The 20,027-nt window shown below is 35.7% G+C and overlaps 1 protein-coding gene across 2 annotated transcripts in view; it reads right to left on the bottom strand.

The window, feature by feature from the left end:
- TFEC (transcription factor EC) overlaps positions 1-19,402 on the bottom strand; it is an 86,859-nt gene extending 67,457 nt beyond the window's left edge. For both annotated transcript variants that reach the window (XM_015853740.2, XM_015853746.2), the window contains exon 1: positions 19,163-19,402. In XM_015853740.2, the coding sequence (XP_015709226.1) occupies positions 19,163-19,360 (198 nt within the window). In that variant the 5' untranslated portion in view covers positions 19,361-19,402. The remainder of the gene's footprint in view (positions 1-19,162) is intronic.
- Positions 19,403-20,027: the final 625 nt, after the last annotated feature.

Genomic DNA, 20,027 nt, shown 5'->3' with positions numbered 1-20,027 from the left:
ACTTTCCCCAACTGTGCCCAGCCACCTTGTATTATGCCAATTAATCCAATTCTTGGCATTTTTGTACAGTCCTCCAGGTTCTTTTAAAGCTTTGCCTAAAATGTTTTCAGTCAAGCTAGTACAACAGAGGCTGAAGAAGATTTAAGGCTGGGATAGATAATATTTTACAATTGTTCTTTCTTTGTGCATGTCACTGTTCCCAGTGACTCTGTTTTCCTTCCCTACACACTTGTTTCTTTATATACAAGCACAGTATCTAGCGCTTTTACTGCATATAAAGAAACTAAAGTTATATTAGAAAAATCAGAATTAGAATTAGAATTAGAAAATTCTTCTCTTTATCCATCCCTACTCTTCTTTTTTGTCAGAAAGGATCTTTGTCGAATTGAGATGTATGCATCTCTTCATATCTATGAGAGATTTTCTAGAAATAGTCTTGTAGTTAACAAATACAAAATATCATATTCCTACTCGGATCTTAGTGCTTGGAATATTTTCATGTCCAAAAAATCATAAGGAGAGAGAGAGAGAGAGAATAAAGGGAATCACAAGAACACAAAATGAGAATAAAATAATAAAGTAAAATAAAGTAAAATAAAATAAACCAAAATAAAATAAGCTAATAAAAATTTCTGCTCTATGAAGTTACAGGTTCCTGTTTGCAATCTCAGTCACTGCTCATCACCGTCCAATTCTAAAAAATGTATACTTAATGCTCTCTTCATTTTCATCCAAACTGGGAAAGATGATGTCTGCTTCTTAAATTCAGCCACTAATCCTATGCTTGTTATTCTGTGCTTCCACGCTCCTATAGCCCTGGCAAACTGGGAAATTAGGAAAACAATGTGGGGACACAAAACAGAAGGCACAGAGCCAATTTACACTTAGGTACGACCCCTTTGTTTAAGACATTCCTATGCAGTAACTCCAGCTCCTGATAGTGACAGAAGTGTAGCTGCCAACTGTAAAATCAATGCATCTTCTGAAAATTGGGAAGCTAAAGAAATGTGTAAAACTAAGTCCTCAGAGGGTACGTTGAGATTCCCTATGCAAAGACAAGAGGTCCTTTCAGAAAACGATCATTGAGATAAACAGACTACGGCAGTTCTAGACAGCATGCTTTAATTATTTTAAATCATGATATTAGGTACCCAAGTAATATTCCAGCTATGTAATTATTATTTTTTAGAGAAAATATTTCGCTTATAATATTGTATTGTAGTCATAAAAATGCTTAATAAAATTTTACCTAGGGAATGTCAACATCAGCCTTGAATTACACTGAACAGATATGAAAAGTTAAATGTGAAATGCTGAAGTCCAGGTTACAGGGGGAAAAAAAAGAGACAGACATTTTGTAATAAATCTGTTGTTTTTTTTTATATTGTTTTGTTTTGTTTTGTTTAAAATAGCAATGTTTTAGCACTTCAGGTGATCTAACTTCTCATCTCCATTTGCAGATAACAGAAATCCAATATCCTTCAAGAAATCAGGTCAAAAGAACAGTTCAATAATTACAGAAGTCTTATATAAGCATCTGTAAAACACCCAGGAGCACAGGGTGGTTGGAGAAGACAAAAGAAAGTTTGTTTATAGATTTCATTTTTTCTGCCACAGGAATCTAAAATAGCTTCAACTTTTTTATTTTCTTTTTTCCCAGTGCTGAAATTCCAAATGTAAAGATACAAGAGCTACTCTGAAAGTAATGCCTCCTCTTTTATTCTGCTGACCCATGACATCAGAAGCAGATATTAGTGATACAGCAACAGAGGCTGAACTTTTCCACTAATATCCCCATCCATTTTGTTCCTGTGTGACAGATGGCAGCAGAGGGGCAGTCTGACAGAATGATCTCTGACACAGAAATGCAAATGAAGCAAATGTGTGTTGCTGAATTTTTGTATTTATTTATATTTTTAAGTAAGCTGTAACTACATACTTAATTTGGGAAGTAATATATTGTCTGCTGCAACACGCTGTTTAGGGTTTCTGCACTGAATAATTACTGCTATCTTCTCCACTGCTATATTTTTTTCCATACTGCTGAAGTTGGCATTGAGAATTCAGAAGTGCTGTATGTCAATAAGGTCCTTTTCAGCTGTACAGCCATTAAAGAAGTGGTTCACTGTATGACCATATAATTCTTTGCACACTGGGGCCCTGATCTGGTCCAAGAAATCAGAATTAGCCAATAACTTTTAACAACAACCTCTTTCAGCTGGAGCTGAAGCTTCTGAAAATGCTCAGCTACAGAGATCAATAGAAATTCCTGATAAATTCAATAGGAGTAACCAAATGCAGAGGTCCTTCAGTGGTCTTCTAGATTCCTTTCTTTATAAATAACACAGTATAAAGCACGAATTATTTCTTCGCTGAGTAATCGAGAAGAACAGAAATTCATATATGAATAGGTCCATTGCAGCTTACAGATTAATATTTAACTCCTAAGTCAGAACACTTTAATAAGAAGTCTCCAAGAGCAATGACAATATTTGAACATGCACTAGATATTCGGTACAGTGAAGAACAAAAACAAGGGTTGATAACCTACATGAGCAATTGCTTTGAACTTGAAAAAAAGCACAAGCACCAACAAAGCTGTTTGGAAAAGAAGATCCAGGTTGTGCTCAACTTGATTCTTAAATGTATGCAGATATATATTGTGTTACCCACGTAGACATAAGCCTATCTGATCCCTTTATGAGCTGTGTAGTGCAGTCGTGCTTCTTTTTCCAAAGTGGTAACAAATTAAAAATCTACCCAGTGACACCACAAGGAGATACAGTAAATACTACGGTGACCTTCTTAAAGTCATGCAGCAAGGATATTCTGAAACTAGTGATATTAACAAATACTTTTTCTATCAGCAAAGTGATTCAGAAATCCCATTTTCCCTGGCAATTACCTAATTTTCAGATACTCTCCCTAAACTAATAAGCAGTCTAACTTCCTTTAGTAGTGGCAAAATCCTACCATTATAATTTTAAAATTTTGCCATTGATAGGAATTTTGCCTGAATCATAATTACTGGAATTAGTACTATTATTGTCTTAATTACTACTCTGTATTAGAGGAAATAATTATATTTTCAATGAACTTTCTGCACTGTGTCTCACTCTGATGAAGTAAATGAGGCAAAAAGTATGTCTGTTTTCATGTATGGAACTTTGTAAGCATAGCAGCTAAATACGAAGACTGCTCAAAATTCAAGGCACAAGTCAAAAGCACTGATTTGTTACACTGCTTTAACAACCTACAGAAAAAAATAATACCAACAGAAAATCAACCTCAAAACAAGTCTGCTCTGAATGAATACAGAATATAGCAGTCATTCCTTATTTCATGACAGTGTTACACAAACTCAGTCTAATTTGAATGTTACATTAATATGTAAGCAACACAGTACTGCTTCCTGTGGATTCTTGTTATATTTCCCTTGAAGCTGTCTTTCCAAGATCCCCCATTCTGGATTGTTTCTCACAGGCTCCATCCAGCATCTTCCAAGGGGTGTTCCCATGTGCTGCCTGGCAAGGGAGATGGCGGTACATGGGCTTCCAAGCTCCAGCCCTACAAGCCCACTTAGGCCTGCTTCTCTCACTCACTTCTCTGCACACTTGGTGGACTCATTAAGGGCTTTCTCTAAAGTACAATTCATGCTTTTTTCCCCTGCCCACCTGCAGATTTTCATAACACCTCAAGGTACTTCTTTTGAAATTGGCCTGCGCGTTTAAGAGATATTGAGATGGCAGGAAAAGAAAGCTTGATGATGAGCAAACTGATGGCAACTGCTGTCATAAAATACCACATTTCTTTGCAAAGCTGTGCTAAAAATGATCAAATATTGCTGCCCTGGAAAAAAATGGTGGATGCCACTTTAACATGCAACCTCCTGGAACACTCCTTTACTATGAATATTATTCAATATATTCTCATTTATTTAATAAAACACAATCTGAAGAAGCAGCACTGACATTTTCCCTGTGAGTGGCAGAAAAACTTGAGTTCCATAGTATTTTTCCTTGAAAAACAAAATGAAAATTTTAGAGAAAACTACAAGTTGAAGAAAAATACAATGCTCCAACTAATTTCAGAGGAGTTAAGAAGTCACTATGATGTCTTTTGACTCCCAGAAAAGATAAGAGGTACAAGGCCATATATTTTCAATTGTATGAAGATGAGCAACTACAGAATAACACTTTTTAAGCAAATCATTGCATTTGCAAGAAATGTTTCTCACAATTTGCAGCATTATTGTGTAATAACTCTCTAATGTTAAAATTAACTGAAAAGAATATAAATTCAGTCATCTATATATGTAGAAAACAGCAGTCAGGAAGGTTAGAGGAGGTTTTAGGAGTGTGTGTACTGCAGATGCAGTAAAACCCTGTTGTTATGATTAATGAAGAAAAAAAAAAAACAAAAATCAAATATGATTGGAAAATCAAATCAAGACTAAATTGGATTCTCAAGATCATTTTTTAACCATTACATTTCTGAAATATTAGGAACTATTCAAGCATGTAGTCAATGGCTTGTGTGATGTAAATGCTGAATATCATCTAATAATAGGAATTTTAGTGTCTTACTTAATGAAACACATTACATAAAAGACTTATATTTGTTTTAGTCTTGAGGAGTACTATTAAGAATTCACCTGGGAACATTCTCTTTTCTGCAAGCAGATATTTCTGAAAGAACTTACATGCATGATGAACTTGAGGGCTGTAAAGAAAGTCAATGAACAGAATGGCTGCATACAGCCAACAGTGGTAGCAGGGAAACTGCATAACTGGCTAAGAATATGCTTATATTCAGAGGAACTTAAAACTGTAAAAGAAATCCACTTTCATCTTCCAACTGTGAAAAAAAGAACTGCAGAAAGCAATAATTGGAATTCTAGGTTAACTACAATAATGTTGTTGACGTCAGAAAGATTTAGGTAGTACCACTGAATGAAAAATATAGATTTTTCTGTTTGCTGCATAATTTGGGAGTCATTAATTATCTGAGGTAATGGAGACTGTACTTTTAAGTCATCTAAACACTTATCTCAGCTTTAGTGTCTGAGGGCCTGATCTAGGATTTCAGTTCTAAAATTTTATCTTCTGCAACAATGGATAATGGGTCAAATATAGCCACTTGCTTACCACTTCTTAAGTGAAAGTGCAAATGTAGTAAAATATTATAATAAATACAGTACTGCAATGATCATAATAGCAACCATGTGTTACTTGTTTGTCTGCCTACCATGCACTATGTGTGGGGGAATCTTTACATCTCTAATGAAATTGTTGATGACCCATTAGGAACAGACGGAGATTAGACTCTTTGATCACAGACCTGAAGTAGCTCTAACTGACTGCTCATATGCATATTTATAGCGTCTTATACAGTGGGCCACTCCTTACAGATTTGATTCTACAAATTTATGCATACATATGTTATACATATGTTATTTTACTGCAGAAACACATACTACAGACAAAATGACTGGCAAGAGCTTATCCTTTCTAACAGATATTTTCTTATTGTTATTTTTTTTCATTTTTGAGAATAAAGTCCGGTTAAGACTCATTTCTTCCATGTCTATAATTCATGGAGGAATGTTTTAGTGTTGCTTGAGTTAGGTTGGCTTTTTTGTTGTTGTTTTGGTGTTTTTTTTCTAACCAGTATTTATGATGCCAGATAGTTTTCTATCTGTAGATGATCATCACATTTTTAGAGAGACAAGAGATCTTAGAGTCATAGAATCAGCAAGGTTGGAAAAAACCCACAGGATCACCCAGTCCAACCATCCACCCATCACCAATAGTTCTCACTAAACCATGTCCCTCAACACAACATTCAAACATTCCTCGAACACCTCCTGGGCCGGTGACTCCACCACCTCCCTGGGCAGCCATTTCCACTGCCTGATCACTCATTCAGAGAAACAGCATTTCCTAACATCCAGCCTGAACCTCCTCTGGCACAGCTTGAAGCCATTCCCTCTAGTCCTATCACCAGTTACACAAGAGAAGAGTCCAACTCCCAGCTCAATACAACCTCCCTTCAGGTAGTTATAGAGCAATATATAGAATAGTCCATTAACTGCAGCGCAGCAGTGAAGGAATCACCTGTGAAATGTATCAGCACTTTTTTTGGTAGAAAGAGTGCTTAAACTAGCCCTGTACACATGGAGACCTGAGTTGGTATGAAGATTAGAAAAAGGCGTACAGAAAAGATTTGCGTGTGTGCTTTTTTTTCCTATTATGGTCAATTTTATTCACACAGACATGAGGTTTTAAAGAACTGGTTTCACTTGAAGTTTTACTATCTATCATCCAAAATAAGAACTCACATAGCATGTTGGGTTGCTTTTTAATAATGATTTAAATACAAATCAGCATAGTATGTTGATCATTCAGAATCTCTGGGAAGTATCACTGGATGGGATGCTTTCAAAATGTTTTCAGAGTTATTTTTCTTTTCAAACATAGAATTATTCTTGTAGCTCTAAAACTGCTTCTTTGTTGGCCCAAACTAAACTGCAGCAAAGTCGAAGTGTTTTTGGTGGTCTTTGGGATTGGTTACATGTCTGTTTGTGCATGTCAGTCCTTATGCAGCCTGAGGAAAATTACATTTGTTTTATTGTTAAACTACCACAAAAAGCATTTTTACATTGAGAATACTGCAGATAATTAACATGCAGCATCTGACATGAAATACTTTCCTTTAGAAATGGAAAGTCATCACATATGTGTTCAAGAAATGTTTGGGTGTTGTGTTGAGGGATATGATTTAACTGGGAAGTATTGGTGATGGTTGGACTGGATGATCTTCTAGGTCTTTTCCAACCTTGATAATTCTGTGATTCTGTGATTTATCTGTTCATTGTGCCCTAATTTTAAAAGAGGTCAACATCAGAGAAGCAGAAAGCTGAAGGATGAGCTTACCACCATGCAAATCACTAACTTGCTCATACTACTATCCTGAAGCAAGATTTTTAGAATCCTACAATAATCTGTGGAGCAGTATTTGTTGTAGTGTGTGCTGAGCCTTCTGTGAAAGAATGAAGTATTACTGATTTGAAAAGTAGAAGAATCTCGGTGCTTCACTGGGTGTAAAAGAAGTGGACTGATTCTTTGGAGGGAGACCATCCAGGCTGCAAGAAGGCTCAGTGTTTACCTGCTACACAAAGACTTCAAAGAGCTAGGTTCAATTTCCTCCATGAACATGAGTCCCTGGGTAATTTTGAGTGTACATATGCAAGTGACATTCAGCTTTCAGGGAAACTTATTTAGCCTAGGTTAATAAAAACTCTTTCTTCTGGACAATGGTCAGAGAAAAGACCTCCAGAAACTGATTCACTTTTTGACACTTATGAGATGTTTTACAGAGGCAGGAAATATATTGTCTTTCTACTGGAAGCGGTTATCCGTTGTCTTTCTCCATTCCCCCGAGGGTGATTTGGGCAACTAACTTTAATTAGATATAAATTATTTACAGGATACACTCAGATATTAGTGGAGGCTCTGAGAATCAGAATCTGTTTCTTTGTCTCAAATTTTCACCTGTAAAATATAAAACATTCTTCACTGTGAGATGGTGAGAGGTGAAACTTTAAAATGTATGCGATGTTATCAGAATGCCTGTGGGTGCCAGACAATTACTTAAGATAACTAGCTATGAAAGGATGCTGGAGGCAATGAGTCAAAACCCCAAAAGGTATGAGTTGAATGTTTGTATTCTAATATTGTTGGCTTTTGCTAACTAAAGAAAAAAGTTCAAAGTTTGATTTTGAATGAATTGGATCATACTTCAAGTGCTCTGTGTGAAATGTCTTGAAACTATTAATCTTATCATTTAAATCACAGAATCTACAATTTCAGTAAATTGAATGGCGTTGTTTATTTACAATCAGGCCCACATTTTACTTGTTTGTTTGTTTTTGAATGGGGGGGAGGGCAGAGTTGAGGCTAAACTATCTCTAAGTCCATTGGAAATTGTTGTCGTTAAGCTCAATTTTTTCATTCTTTATGTATATAAGATCTATGTTGCCTAAAGACATAACACTACCTATTTGAAATTATTCACATCTTTTGGACTGTAACTGCAATCTACCTCTTTCAACTTCTTATTTCAAGGGGGAAAAAAAAAGGACACTGTTCAATTTTTTGCAGTTCAGACATGAGCAAAATGGGAAATTTGTTCTTTAGAAACATTGTCATAATATGTAAAGCACTAATGAAACATATAATCTTATATATATTGTGTGGTTCCAATTTAATTTTAATTTCAGATTATTTTCTAAAAAAAAAAAAAAAAAGAGAGAGAGAGAGAGAGAGCGTAATGAACAAAATCATCAAATACACAAGAAAATAAATGATTTGCTCTAGTAAGCCTTTAAGATCTTTTCAGGACATCAGTTCTGAATGGATCAGTGTTTTGTTCTTTGCAAGGCTTTCCAATGCAACAAAGTTTGCAGTAAGATGTCATAAAATATTAATGGAAAATTAGCATATAAATGATAATTTCATTTAAAAAAGGACATCGATTATCTGTACTTTGGTCCAGAATCACACTGCAAAGAGCAAGCATTTAGTCAAATATCTCACTCTGTAGTGAGCTTTGCTGCCATTGATAGTTATGTCTTTTGGACAAATTATTTACTTGGACTATCTGCAGTGTGCATGTGATTTTCAGCAGAGAAAAATAAGCAATAATTATCACATTTATCCCATCTAATGTGAAGTGGATGATGAAGGTACAATACTTCCAGCTGTGTCTTTTTTGCTCCAGTGTTTTTAGTTTTTCTTCTCTGCCTAATTTTTCATCTCTCCTTTTTGCTCCCTTTCTATGTTTTGATCTCACGCTTGTTTACTGTGAATTCCAACATTGCTTCTTATCATTTTTCTTTCTCTTAGGCACTGTGTCTTTTACCTGTCTTAATAATATTTCAGGAAGATATATCTCTGAGAATATAGTCACTGCTACCATGCTGCTGGTTCCTCTGCAGTGTTTTCTGTCCAGTTTGATTTCAAATCATTGATTACAGAAAACCAAAAATTATAATAGCAAATATACACAGTGGGTATGATAAAAGCAAGAGCCAATATTAAAAAAAAAAAAACAACAAACAACAAAAACAAAACAAACAAAACAAAACAAAACAAAAAACAGACACAATAATTAAACTTACTTACAGAGGACCTTAGTTAATTAATTTTCTAAATATTCCTTTAATCAAGGCGAAAATTATTTTCAAAGCTTCCAAGCCAATGGTCATTTTTCTTTTAATTTCTATAATCTCTGAAAAAAAAATATATATAATTTGTGTCTTTGAACAGCTTTTAGTCAAACAAATGATCTTTTTTAGGGACCTGAAATCAAAGGGGTGGTCTTTCTTCTGGGTGGTCTTTGTCCTTATTTTCAGTCATAAGCAATTAGTTCATCATTGTATGCATATCTTATCAGAAGTTCTGCTTTAGAATCACAGTCATTTAGGAAATACTCAAATCCAAAATGTCACCCAAAACTGGCACAATTTTCAGTTATCTGCTAAGGTCTAAATAGAAGATATGAAACAAAATAGCTCCTGGGTTAGGATCTTGTATGCTGTATTTGCCTCAAGCAAATTTCTACAGTGCAGCTATTTAACCTACAGGCAAAATTTCATAATGGGAATACTGAGAGACCTGTAGCTGTAACCAGTACTTCTGGGCACTGGTACAATATTTCATTTACACTTCTTACAAAGCAATTTTTGTTAATCTTGCTGCATGAATGAAAAATCTCATCCCATAGTCTCCAATTCACTACCCTCATGAACTCATAAAAAGGTCTTTTAACCACTGCTGTGATTTTCAAGTGGAAATAATAAAATGGCAAGAGTTAAATATTAATATTCAGTTCTTGCATTGTGCCTTTCTTTGATACCAATTACAACTTGAACTTCACCTAACTAAAAAAAATAAAAAAATAAAAATGCAGACTTCACTCAATTAGCAGTAATAGGATTAAAACATAGCTTTGGAACTGAAGATTTAAATAGGAAAAAAAAAAACAAAACCGCACAACAAAAAAAAATCCCTTGGCAAATGTACACTACATGTACCAAATTAATCTCAAAATAAATATGCAGACCAGGATGAAATAAGTAGATGTGGAATGCTGGAGGTGTGGGGGGTTATTGCAGAAGGTTGTGGGTTTTTTGTATTTTGTTGTGGTTTTTTTTGTTGTTGTTTTTTTGTGTTTTTTTTTCCTTCTTGAGCACTTCTGCCAGTTGCGTTGCTTTGAAAATGTTCATGGCTGGAGAATAACAGCATCTCTTTCTTCCTTTTGGTTTTATTAATACTATAAAAACTGCCATAATTCACAATAGATATTCTCTTTTGAAGAGCACCAGAGTGATTTCTGTCTGTTATACTTTAGTCCATTGCTAATCTGGTATGATTCTCAGCCCTCTGAAATTTAAGCAGTCCCACAGATCCATATTATTGAGTTAAAGTAGCTGTCTCCTGAGAAGGGATAAATATGACCATTTACAGGTGGAAAGTGCCATGGAGACCAAAGCTGTGTTTCAAGACTACAGTTTTGAACAGCAGACTGAATTCGTGGAAGAGAATTCTTGTATTCATTTATCTATGATGAGTATGATGAGTTGTTAGCTGATCATCTTGTATCTGCATTTTATAGGCAGTTAATTATTTTCATTGCATTTGGGTATCTGCCTCTATAGTTTGCAATGCATTTCCCCAAACTAAAGAGGTTTTCAGAGATCCAGAACCAGCTGTGAGCTGTCAATCAGGACAGAAAGATATACACATAAATATGCTTTTTATTTCCTCCTAACTAATGAAGATATGGAGCTAAATAGCCGACACCATTTTTTTATGGACAAAGACTATGTTCTTCATTTCTGGAAAAATGCACCTCAGGAAATAATAGAGTACAACTAAGTGCTCTTCTTCAAAATAATGCAGACACTAGAAGATTTGTAAATGGCCATTGATGACTGCATATTTCTAAAATGCAACATTAATATTATGACTGATAAAAACTCCTCAGAAGTAAAACTATGGTACTTCCAATGGTAAAACTTATCATTCAGGAGGATTATTGTTCTTTTTTATGTACGTTCACCACTGAAAAACATCATACAGGTAGATAATAATAACACTGCATATATGAAAAGACTGTTTAATCGAGGTCACAACATCCCAGAGATCAAGTGTTTAGAAGTACCAGGGCTGGCAATAACAAGAAGCAGAACTGAGAGACCTATTTCTCTCGAAGAAATAACTCATATTACAGGATATGCATGTCAGCACTTCAGAGTACAAAGAAAATGGTCCGTTCAGCCCCAGACCTTCAAAATTAACCAAAAGTGCGCAGTCTCTTGAATCTGTTCATGTTCAGCCTCTGCTGTTTTGCTGGACTGCAGGTCAGAGACATCTTTATGTCTTCATAATATTTCAATCTTATTTCAGTTTGATTTCAAATACCTGTAGGGATTATCTGGACTTTAAACTCATCTTTATCTTTGCTTCTCACTCCAACAAAAGAAAGTAATTTAAGGTTAATTGATCCACAAATTGTCAGAATCATATCTGTAGTGGGTATTTTTAATGTCCTGCTTCTGGAACAGCATTCTTTATCCAAAAAATGCTGGCCTCCAATGTTCAAAGATCTTTGCTCAGGAAATAATATACAAAAGTTAGTTCAGTGTTAATATCTGTATGGACTTACTCCTGTCTGGCACTACTCTGAAAGGACACAGGAGATTTAGTTAGACAGAATCATCTCTCATGATACTGAGGTTTTAGGGAGGACTGGAAGTAGTTTTGAATGCAGGCACATAGTAAATGGTAACTGAGATAGCAAAGCTCTCCCTCTTTGTGTCTGAATCACAACATAGCCCAGAGGTCCTGAGCATATCCAAAATAATCACAATTTTCTTCCTAGAGTTTCCTTTAAAATTCCCCATTATAAAGCAAAAGAAAAAACAAATTTCAATTTTCAATCTCAGATTTGTCCAGATGCAGAATTTTCAGACACAGAAAAAAAGTCAGGCTGTAAAATTTCATCTGGATGAATCTGAAATGAACCAATCCCACTTTAGTGGGGAGAGGAGGAGGAAGGAGCACACAACACTGAGACTCCAGCCCTTTAGAGATGGTTGTCATTCTTTATGAAGATTAAGGGACTTGTAGCCCCACATTCCTATATTAATCCAAAAGCCTGCCATTGTACAAACTGCCAGTTTACAGGCTTCCAGACGTTGCACTTCTGATCTGAGTCTTGACCTAAACAGACACTAATTTCCATGATGGAGCTTTTCTGGTTCTACTATGGTAACTTTATATGGCATATAAGTCAAGTTTGATTACAAAGACCTTCAGAAACCTTTAGACGGGAAAAAGAACAATATATGAATGCAACTGAAGAGCCCTCTTCTCTTACAAATTGATGAGTCTGCTTGTATACTGAAAGAGTATAACCATATGTGTATTTTTCAAAATAAGGCTCCTATAGTAAGAGATAAGAGTTTAACTGTTGGACAGCTTGCACATCTGATTTGCTTAAGGAGATCTACACAAACTGCAGAACTGAGCTAAGGGTCACAGAATAATGCATGAGAACACAAGGGTTTTTATTTTTAATATATTAATGCAGTTGAAAAGAAAATAAATACTCCTGATTTTTCTAAGGGAACCATAAACACTACAGGGATTTTGCCCCTAGCATCGAGTAATTTCCATATTTTTTATAAAAGTCTGGATTGGTTTGAAGTCATAAAAAGAAGACCAACCACTGTTAAAGTGATTACTTTTTCCTCTGCTATGCCTGGGTCCAGTCTATGCCATCAGATTCCCACTTTTATGAGTAACATAAAATTCAGACACAATTTCCAGTTAAAAATGAAACTATTTCTGCTGTGTCTTCGTAACAACCAATCTCTTTTCTTTTTTTCTTTAACTCAGTGGCAATTCTGATATCCAAAGTGGCAACTAATTGCCCTGACAATTAAATGGTATTGCCACAGCACAGCCTTTATGCATTTGTCCTAATAAATGTCAGAGGAAGCTCAACTGCTCAGTTCAGCAGATGCTAATTTAGACTGAATACCACCAGCTATTCAGGGAGAGAATTTTTGCTTTAAATAAGATTAATCTCTCAAATGAAGTGTGGTTTCCTTCTCTTTACAACAAAGACCAGTGGTTATTCATTAAATCTGAATTACAGGTTTAACAAACACTTGCATAAGAATCATTAATGTCATCTGTTATATAATTATTTGTGTAGTGAATAATATTTAATATCTCAACAGTTAAGAGTCTTCAAAATTTGGTTACTATATTCCTTGTCGTAGAGACTAGCATTACTGTTCCAAAGCACATTTTTCCCTGGTGACCAAAGCAGAACTTGACTACTTCTTGCTTGGCTGCCATTTCTCAGTTCAAGACTAGTAGAACTGTCAAGTAAAAATTCATATTGGAGACCTAACTACCACTGTGGTTTCTGCCTTTCCACTGAAGTCAACAGCAAGCATGGATTCCTGTTAACCTTAGGCCAACATTTTATAAAATGCTGGTCCACTTTGTAAGCCGTAGAAGCTAACTCATTTTCTGTTTTGCAAGTGACAAGAAATAACATCTCCTCTCGTTAACTCTAGAAAAACTGGCACACCCCCAGTGTAAATTCAACAGCATTTGCACTATGACTTTTGACTACAGAATTGCAAAACTTTTTTTAACTCCAGTTGCAGACTGTTAATCCCTAAAATTTATGTGGTTGGGGAATGGCGGTGCTCACTAACCCCAGAAGTAATGGAAAATCTTGTATTTATGTCAGCAAATAGCTTACCCTCTACATGAACACCACTATTTGCAAAGTGCCTATTATGAATCGTCTCAGAACCTTATCAATTGGAAACCTTCTTAATAGAGAATAGTAGTTGGCACAGGGCAAAGCTGTGCCAAGAATTCTTTGAAGAGTTGCTGAGTGGATGATTGCTATGCCTGGAAATGTCCTGGACATATGAGCATTGTGGCTCAAAGCTCTGCACCAAAAATATGTGGGAAGGAATCAAGAGATCCTGTGATTAAAGTATAACTATTTTGCTTCTCAGACCTGTCTTTGACAGTCCTTGGCCTCTTTCATACAAACAATCACAATACTCTATAGATGGAACCATCCTAACAGCAGACAGTTTCTAGTCCTTAGAGAATTGTAACCTGCGATTCTAATTTTGAGCCAAAGTGATCCAGTATTAACGCTTCCTTCAGCTGATGAAGGTGATGGACCCGCTGAACTTACTGTCTCAGTAGCAGAGACATCAGTGATTTCCATGTTACGAGAATTATCACACAGAAGTAGGTCAACAGCTGTGTTCAGATGTGAAGAGGTGTGTGCAAGAATAGACACAGCGAAAATAAAAAGGTCTAAAAAAATGACAAAAATGATGAGGTACATGGGAGGAAGAATGGTGACTGTGTACTTTCACACTGTAAGGTTAAAAAGATGAAGTCTGTGAAGTTTGAAAAGGAAAAGAAAAGAAGAGATATTATAAAAGTCTACAAAATAATGAGTGAGCCTGAGAATTCTACACAGATCTATTTATTTCCCACTTACCCCTAGCTTTTGCTCTCTGTTCTACTCCTTCTCTTTCCAGATCTTCCAAAATGTGTTTTGCTCTCCTTCCCATTTCCATTTCCCTCTTATCAGTATCAATATCAAATAAGCAATAAGTAACAAAAGGATTGAATATCAATACTAAATGTATTGCATTAAAAAAAAATAGTAAAACTATAGTTCACAAAACCAAAAAGTAACATATTTCAAATGACTACCGTGAATAAATCTATGTGGATTCATTGAAAATACAGACAGCTGTGATGCTAAATACTTCCAGCAAGTAGTTCAGGAAGACTTAAAAATCATAACATCCTCAATTACATTACTTGCAGTAATTTGACATAAAATTATATTTTAACTCTCAAACATTGGTTCCTAAGATAATTTTAAAGTGGAATCAAGAAATTCAAAACTTTTGTCCTTTCTCTGAAGCAGAAAAGTTGGAGGTGGAATTAATTTGACATTTTTTTGCATATGAGAAAATAAAGATGCATGTATCCAAGTTAATTATCTATATATATTTCTGTTAACAAGGGTTAACAAAAAAGTACTTTGATGGTGCAATCCATTTACTTGAAAGCCTAAGATAAGTAGATAAATCGGGTCTTAAAAGATCTGCTTACACTACTGCCAACAAAAAGTTACAAAAAGGCATCTAGTTCAGATGTGCAAGTGGTCACTTCTAGCTTTAGTATACTTATGTTCCTGTGCGCAGCCAATATTTCATTTAAACATGAGTTGTGGCCTATAGCAAAGATCTAGCATGATATTTCAAAGCCTAGAAAGACAGATGAGATATATATCTCCATCTGAAAATGATGTTCTTGGATGTACACCTTATCTTCATGCTTTCAAATGTTCTTCTGATGCAAGAGTAGTAAACTGCTGCCATTCTCTTCTCTCTTTCAGACAGTCTACTAAAATTTATCAAATCATTTAGCTATTATCTAAAAGCAAATAACAACACCAAAAAAATCAGCTTTAGGAAGTGTTTGAATTGTTATGTAAAATCTGAGCAATCAATGCAATCAACCGAGAACTTCAGAAGAGGAGCAGGAAATATGTCAGTGAAACAGATACAGGGTAAATGAGACTCTCTACACAACATATTTAATGTAAGCAGAACAAGTTTTTTAAGCATAACAGATGACTGAGATTTTTAGAACATTGTAAAAAAGCCAGAAAATATTTTCCCTCCTATAAGTATGTGAACCAGACTTGTGTTTCTAAATACAAAATGTTACCTACAAAAACTGTCTAAGAGTATTAAGATTAAGCCCCAGCAGCTTCAAAAGAACTATTTAAGACAGGAATTTAATCATTTATGGGTCAGCTTGAGAGAAGCTTACCTCCCAGCCTTCTCAGTGTCCTAGGCCACTGAAATGGTATTATTTTTTCTAGTAAGTGGTAGGGTGGGTATTTCAAACTTCTTTGACACAGCATCTTGTAATGATCTGATCAACATCTAATGCAGGGAAAACAGCAACCCTGGTCCTATTTGATTTATTAATATAAATTGATACATTTTTTTCTAAATTTAATTAATTACTTAATAACTCGTTTAGCTGCAGTGCTGCGCTGGCAACTCATTTCCAGCTGATCAAGCTCACTCTCAGGTCCTTGACAAAGTTAGAGGTTTTCAGGACCAAGTCCTGCTCCTTTATATGGACTGACAAAGCTTTTCATGCATTTTCTGGTGATGCAGTTGTTTGAACTATTATTATAATATGCACTATTTAGCTGTGCTTACAGTCTGAAAAGACACTTGTTACTCTACCTCAGAGGTGTATATATGCATTTCCAGTCCTCCAGCAATTAAGTTACCTACAGGTGTAAACATATTTAGGTAGTACTCAGTGAAAACTTCATTATTTTGCTATTCCAAAGGGCTACATCCAAACCAGAAATGTTTCTCAGTTTCCAAATTCTTTTTCACATCTACTGGTTATTTAGTTTATTAATCCAGTTATTGCATGGTAAGTTAATTTTAGAAACTAGTTAAACACTTTGAAGAACCCTGACTATATATTAACACCTCACACCAGTTAATATTGTGTTTTGGGTGTAAATACCTTAACAGTGACTGCTGGTTTTAACGATGGTAATTATTCTAGTATAATATTGCTTTCTTTTACTTAAAAGAAGTCAATGGTCCTTACAAAGGACATGCGTAATCTTCCTCCCACAAAGTATATCTCTGACGACAAAGAGGCAGGCCACTGAGAAGGGAGAGGCTGGAGAGGGATATATGCCTGTTAAAATTTACATATCTTCCACTCAAAAATATCTGTTGATAAGTATGGGAGGGGTCAATTTAAGTGATCATCTGAAATACCAAAAAATTTGTTTACTTTGATTGATTGCTTGAAGAAAGGACATTACATTTTCCGCCAAAACTAATAGTTGATAAAAGCCATTCCTAAAGAAAATACATTTTCCCTAAAAAAGATGTTGCTGGTCAGTATCTAAGGGGAACTTTACTATGATACAGGAGCAATGTTCAGAAAAGGGCATCAGAGTGTAATCATGGAGAGTAACAACTGTGCCCTTGCTCAGAGCTTGAAAATCAGAAATCATCATTTTTTGGGTTACAAATTGGCATCCAGCATTACTCTGGATTTTCTTCCAAAATCTTCAGTACAGATGTTTGCTAGGCCAAGGTTGCTTAGTTTATATTGCTTACAAGAACTGCAGGAGAAAATAAGACATCATTTCCATGATTCTGTGATCTCTTTTACTACTCCTGGTACTTCTTTAAGTTGACCCACCCTCCTGCAAAGTATAGATGCTTCTCCTTCATCAAGTGAGAGATTAATCTGGATCCAGGTTTTGTGTCACATATCACAACCACAAAATGAATAAGCTTCTAAATTCTCTTAGGCACTATTGTTCTAAAATACCAAGCTAACTTTTATTGCTACCTTTCTGAACCCTTGGTCTCAGTGTACTCAATGGCACCTCTTCACTCAATATGAATTCCTCATTAGTGTTGGCTCTGATGTCTGTAAAACAGCATTAATATTTTTTTTATCATTTTACTGCCATGCCAGCATGCTACACTTATCAACACCAGAACTTCTGTGCATGCAAAGAAAATGTGAGACTTTCAGAAAGGCAAAATGGTCTTCTCTTACATGCTGTTAACACTGGGTTCCCACCTTGAGCTTTTTAACCTCTCAGAGGTCTATAATTCCTCTGTTCTTCCCAACAAATCTTTCTTCACCTTTCAGACAGCCAAAAGAAGATAGATTGGCTTTGCTCTAAAGCCTCTGGTGGAAAATTTAGTCAATTGTGACTCTTGACACAGAAAAATAATAGTCAGTCCTTAATTACATGTTGGCTGCTCACAAATGGATGAGAAGAAACTATGTCTAGAAGTCACCCTGTCTGTAGGAATATAACTTAAAGACTGCTACTTAATTATGAATGAGGTATCATTTCATGTCTAAATCCTGAAGACTGTCTTTTTTTTATTCTTGGTCTTCCTCAGGATGCTTTGGAGATATTGCACACACTGGTGTGAAAAGGAATATTTCTGGCTTCCTCTACTTTTACATATTTCTGGTATTTCTTACCAGCAATAGATGAAATTCTACATCTTTTTATTATTACTTCTTTCCACTTTTCCACTCCTCTTGTTTTTTGTTGGTTTTTTTTTGTTGTTGTTGTTTTGTTTTGTTTTGTTTTTTCCCTATTTCTCCTTAATCTTTCCAGTTTCTCCCTCTCCTGATTCTTTCAGTTTCCCTCTTCATATTTTCTCTTTCCCGTTCTCCCTTGCTTCCCTTTCCCCACATTTCCCCCCTTTCTTTTTCTTCACCTTTTCCCATATCTCTCTGCCTTTTGATTTCCAGCCAGCAAAATGCAGTTCCAATGGGCTCTTCAGCACCTTTTGATCACTGCTAACCTCTGCAAGGTTGTATGGTCCTCTTGCTGCTGTTCAGCATTCCTCAGTTTAGAAAATGAAAACCAAGCTGGTATCAGCCTTTATCAACAGCTGCCACCATGTGGTATCTGAAATACCACATTTACTTCCCATTTGAATATGTTTTTCAATGTTACAAACACCTACCAGGCACAGACCTACCAGGAGGTAGCATCTCCTCTCTCCTGGCATCACATGTAGCTGCCTGCCTCCTCACAGGATGAAGGAGCAAGAATTCAGACCCAGCTCTGTTCCCTGGTTGCTCCCTGGAAATGCAGTGTGACATGGAAGGATATCTCCAGGGCCATTCTATTGTCCAAAAGGAGGATGGAATATGTTGTCAGCCCTAGATCATTAGAGAGTCAGTCCCAAGATTAACAATTCAAGGAACAAGTTTTTAGGCAGAATAGGTACGAGACCTGGTTGATAGTCTAGCATCTGCTTGTCCTATATATTTTTTAGAAAATATTAACCCCAACAGCTTTATCCTTCTCCTCCCTTCTGAATTTCATGTAGATGGTCTTCAAAAATGAGCTAATTATGTTACAATTAAGAATAACTTCCTGCAGATAAAACAGCATTCAGAAACAGTCTGTAAATGTCTTCTGTTAATATATGTACCTCTGAGATTGCTGGAGCTTTGTCTGATGAAAAGTGTGCTCCCACCGGCAAAAATCCATTGAACCCAGGGTTTTGCGAAACTGGCATGCGGCACTGTGGATAACGTGCACGGGTTTCTTGAGAGTACTTCTCTGCCCACTCTTGATCCCGTAGCTTTCCTCTGAGCTGAAACTGCAGTCCAGTCAGTGCCTGCAGCATTGCTTTAATTCTTTCCTTTCCACAATTAGCAAAGCCGAAAAAATCACTGTAAAACACACACGCAAAATAGAAGAAGCAATTTAATTTCTTGCACAGTGTAAGTTTACTATTGCAAGAGAAAAAGATCCTTAAATATAAAACCAAATGAATGTTATGGTTATAGGGCATCTATAAGGACACAATCCCTAACACACTACTAAAAAAAAAAAAAAAAAAAAAAAAAAAAAGATGAGAAGAAACCGTTGGCATTCAGTTAACAATCATGTTTGGAGGTTTGTGACTGACTTTGTTATTCCAAGGGAAGCCAGATACCAGTCTCTTGGGATTAGGTACAAAGGCAAGAAAAAAGTGGACATGTATGAATCTCAAAAGTGACTGCTGGGTTAATAAAACAGCCTGTTTTCTGTTCACCCACTCTTCCTCTCAGTGTGCAAGTACATTAAAATATGTCAAAAGGAAAGCCATTTGCTGGGGAAAAATAATTCAACTAAAAGTCAAAATTTCCAGCTGGTGTATTGCCTTGGTGTGTTCAAGTGCGCTAACAAAGTGACCCACACATCTCACTGGATGAAAGTTGGTATCCTCATTAAAGTAGAAACAAACACTTGAAAATAGGAACAACTGCCAGTCAAAAAAAAAAAAAAAAAAAAAAAAAAAAAAAAAAAAA

The sequence above is a fragment of the Coturnix japonica genome, chromosome 1 (genome assembly GCF_001577835.2).
Source record: "Coturnix japonica isolate 7356 chromosome 1, Coturnix japonica 2.1, whole genome shotgun sequence".
Taxonomy (NCBI): domain Eukaryota; kingdom Metazoa; phylum Chordata; class Aves; order Galliformes; family Phasianidae; genus Coturnix; species Coturnix japonica.
The sequence above is the reverse complement of the archived record's forward strand: the minus strand, read 5'-3'. Positions and strand labels throughout refer to the sequence as shown.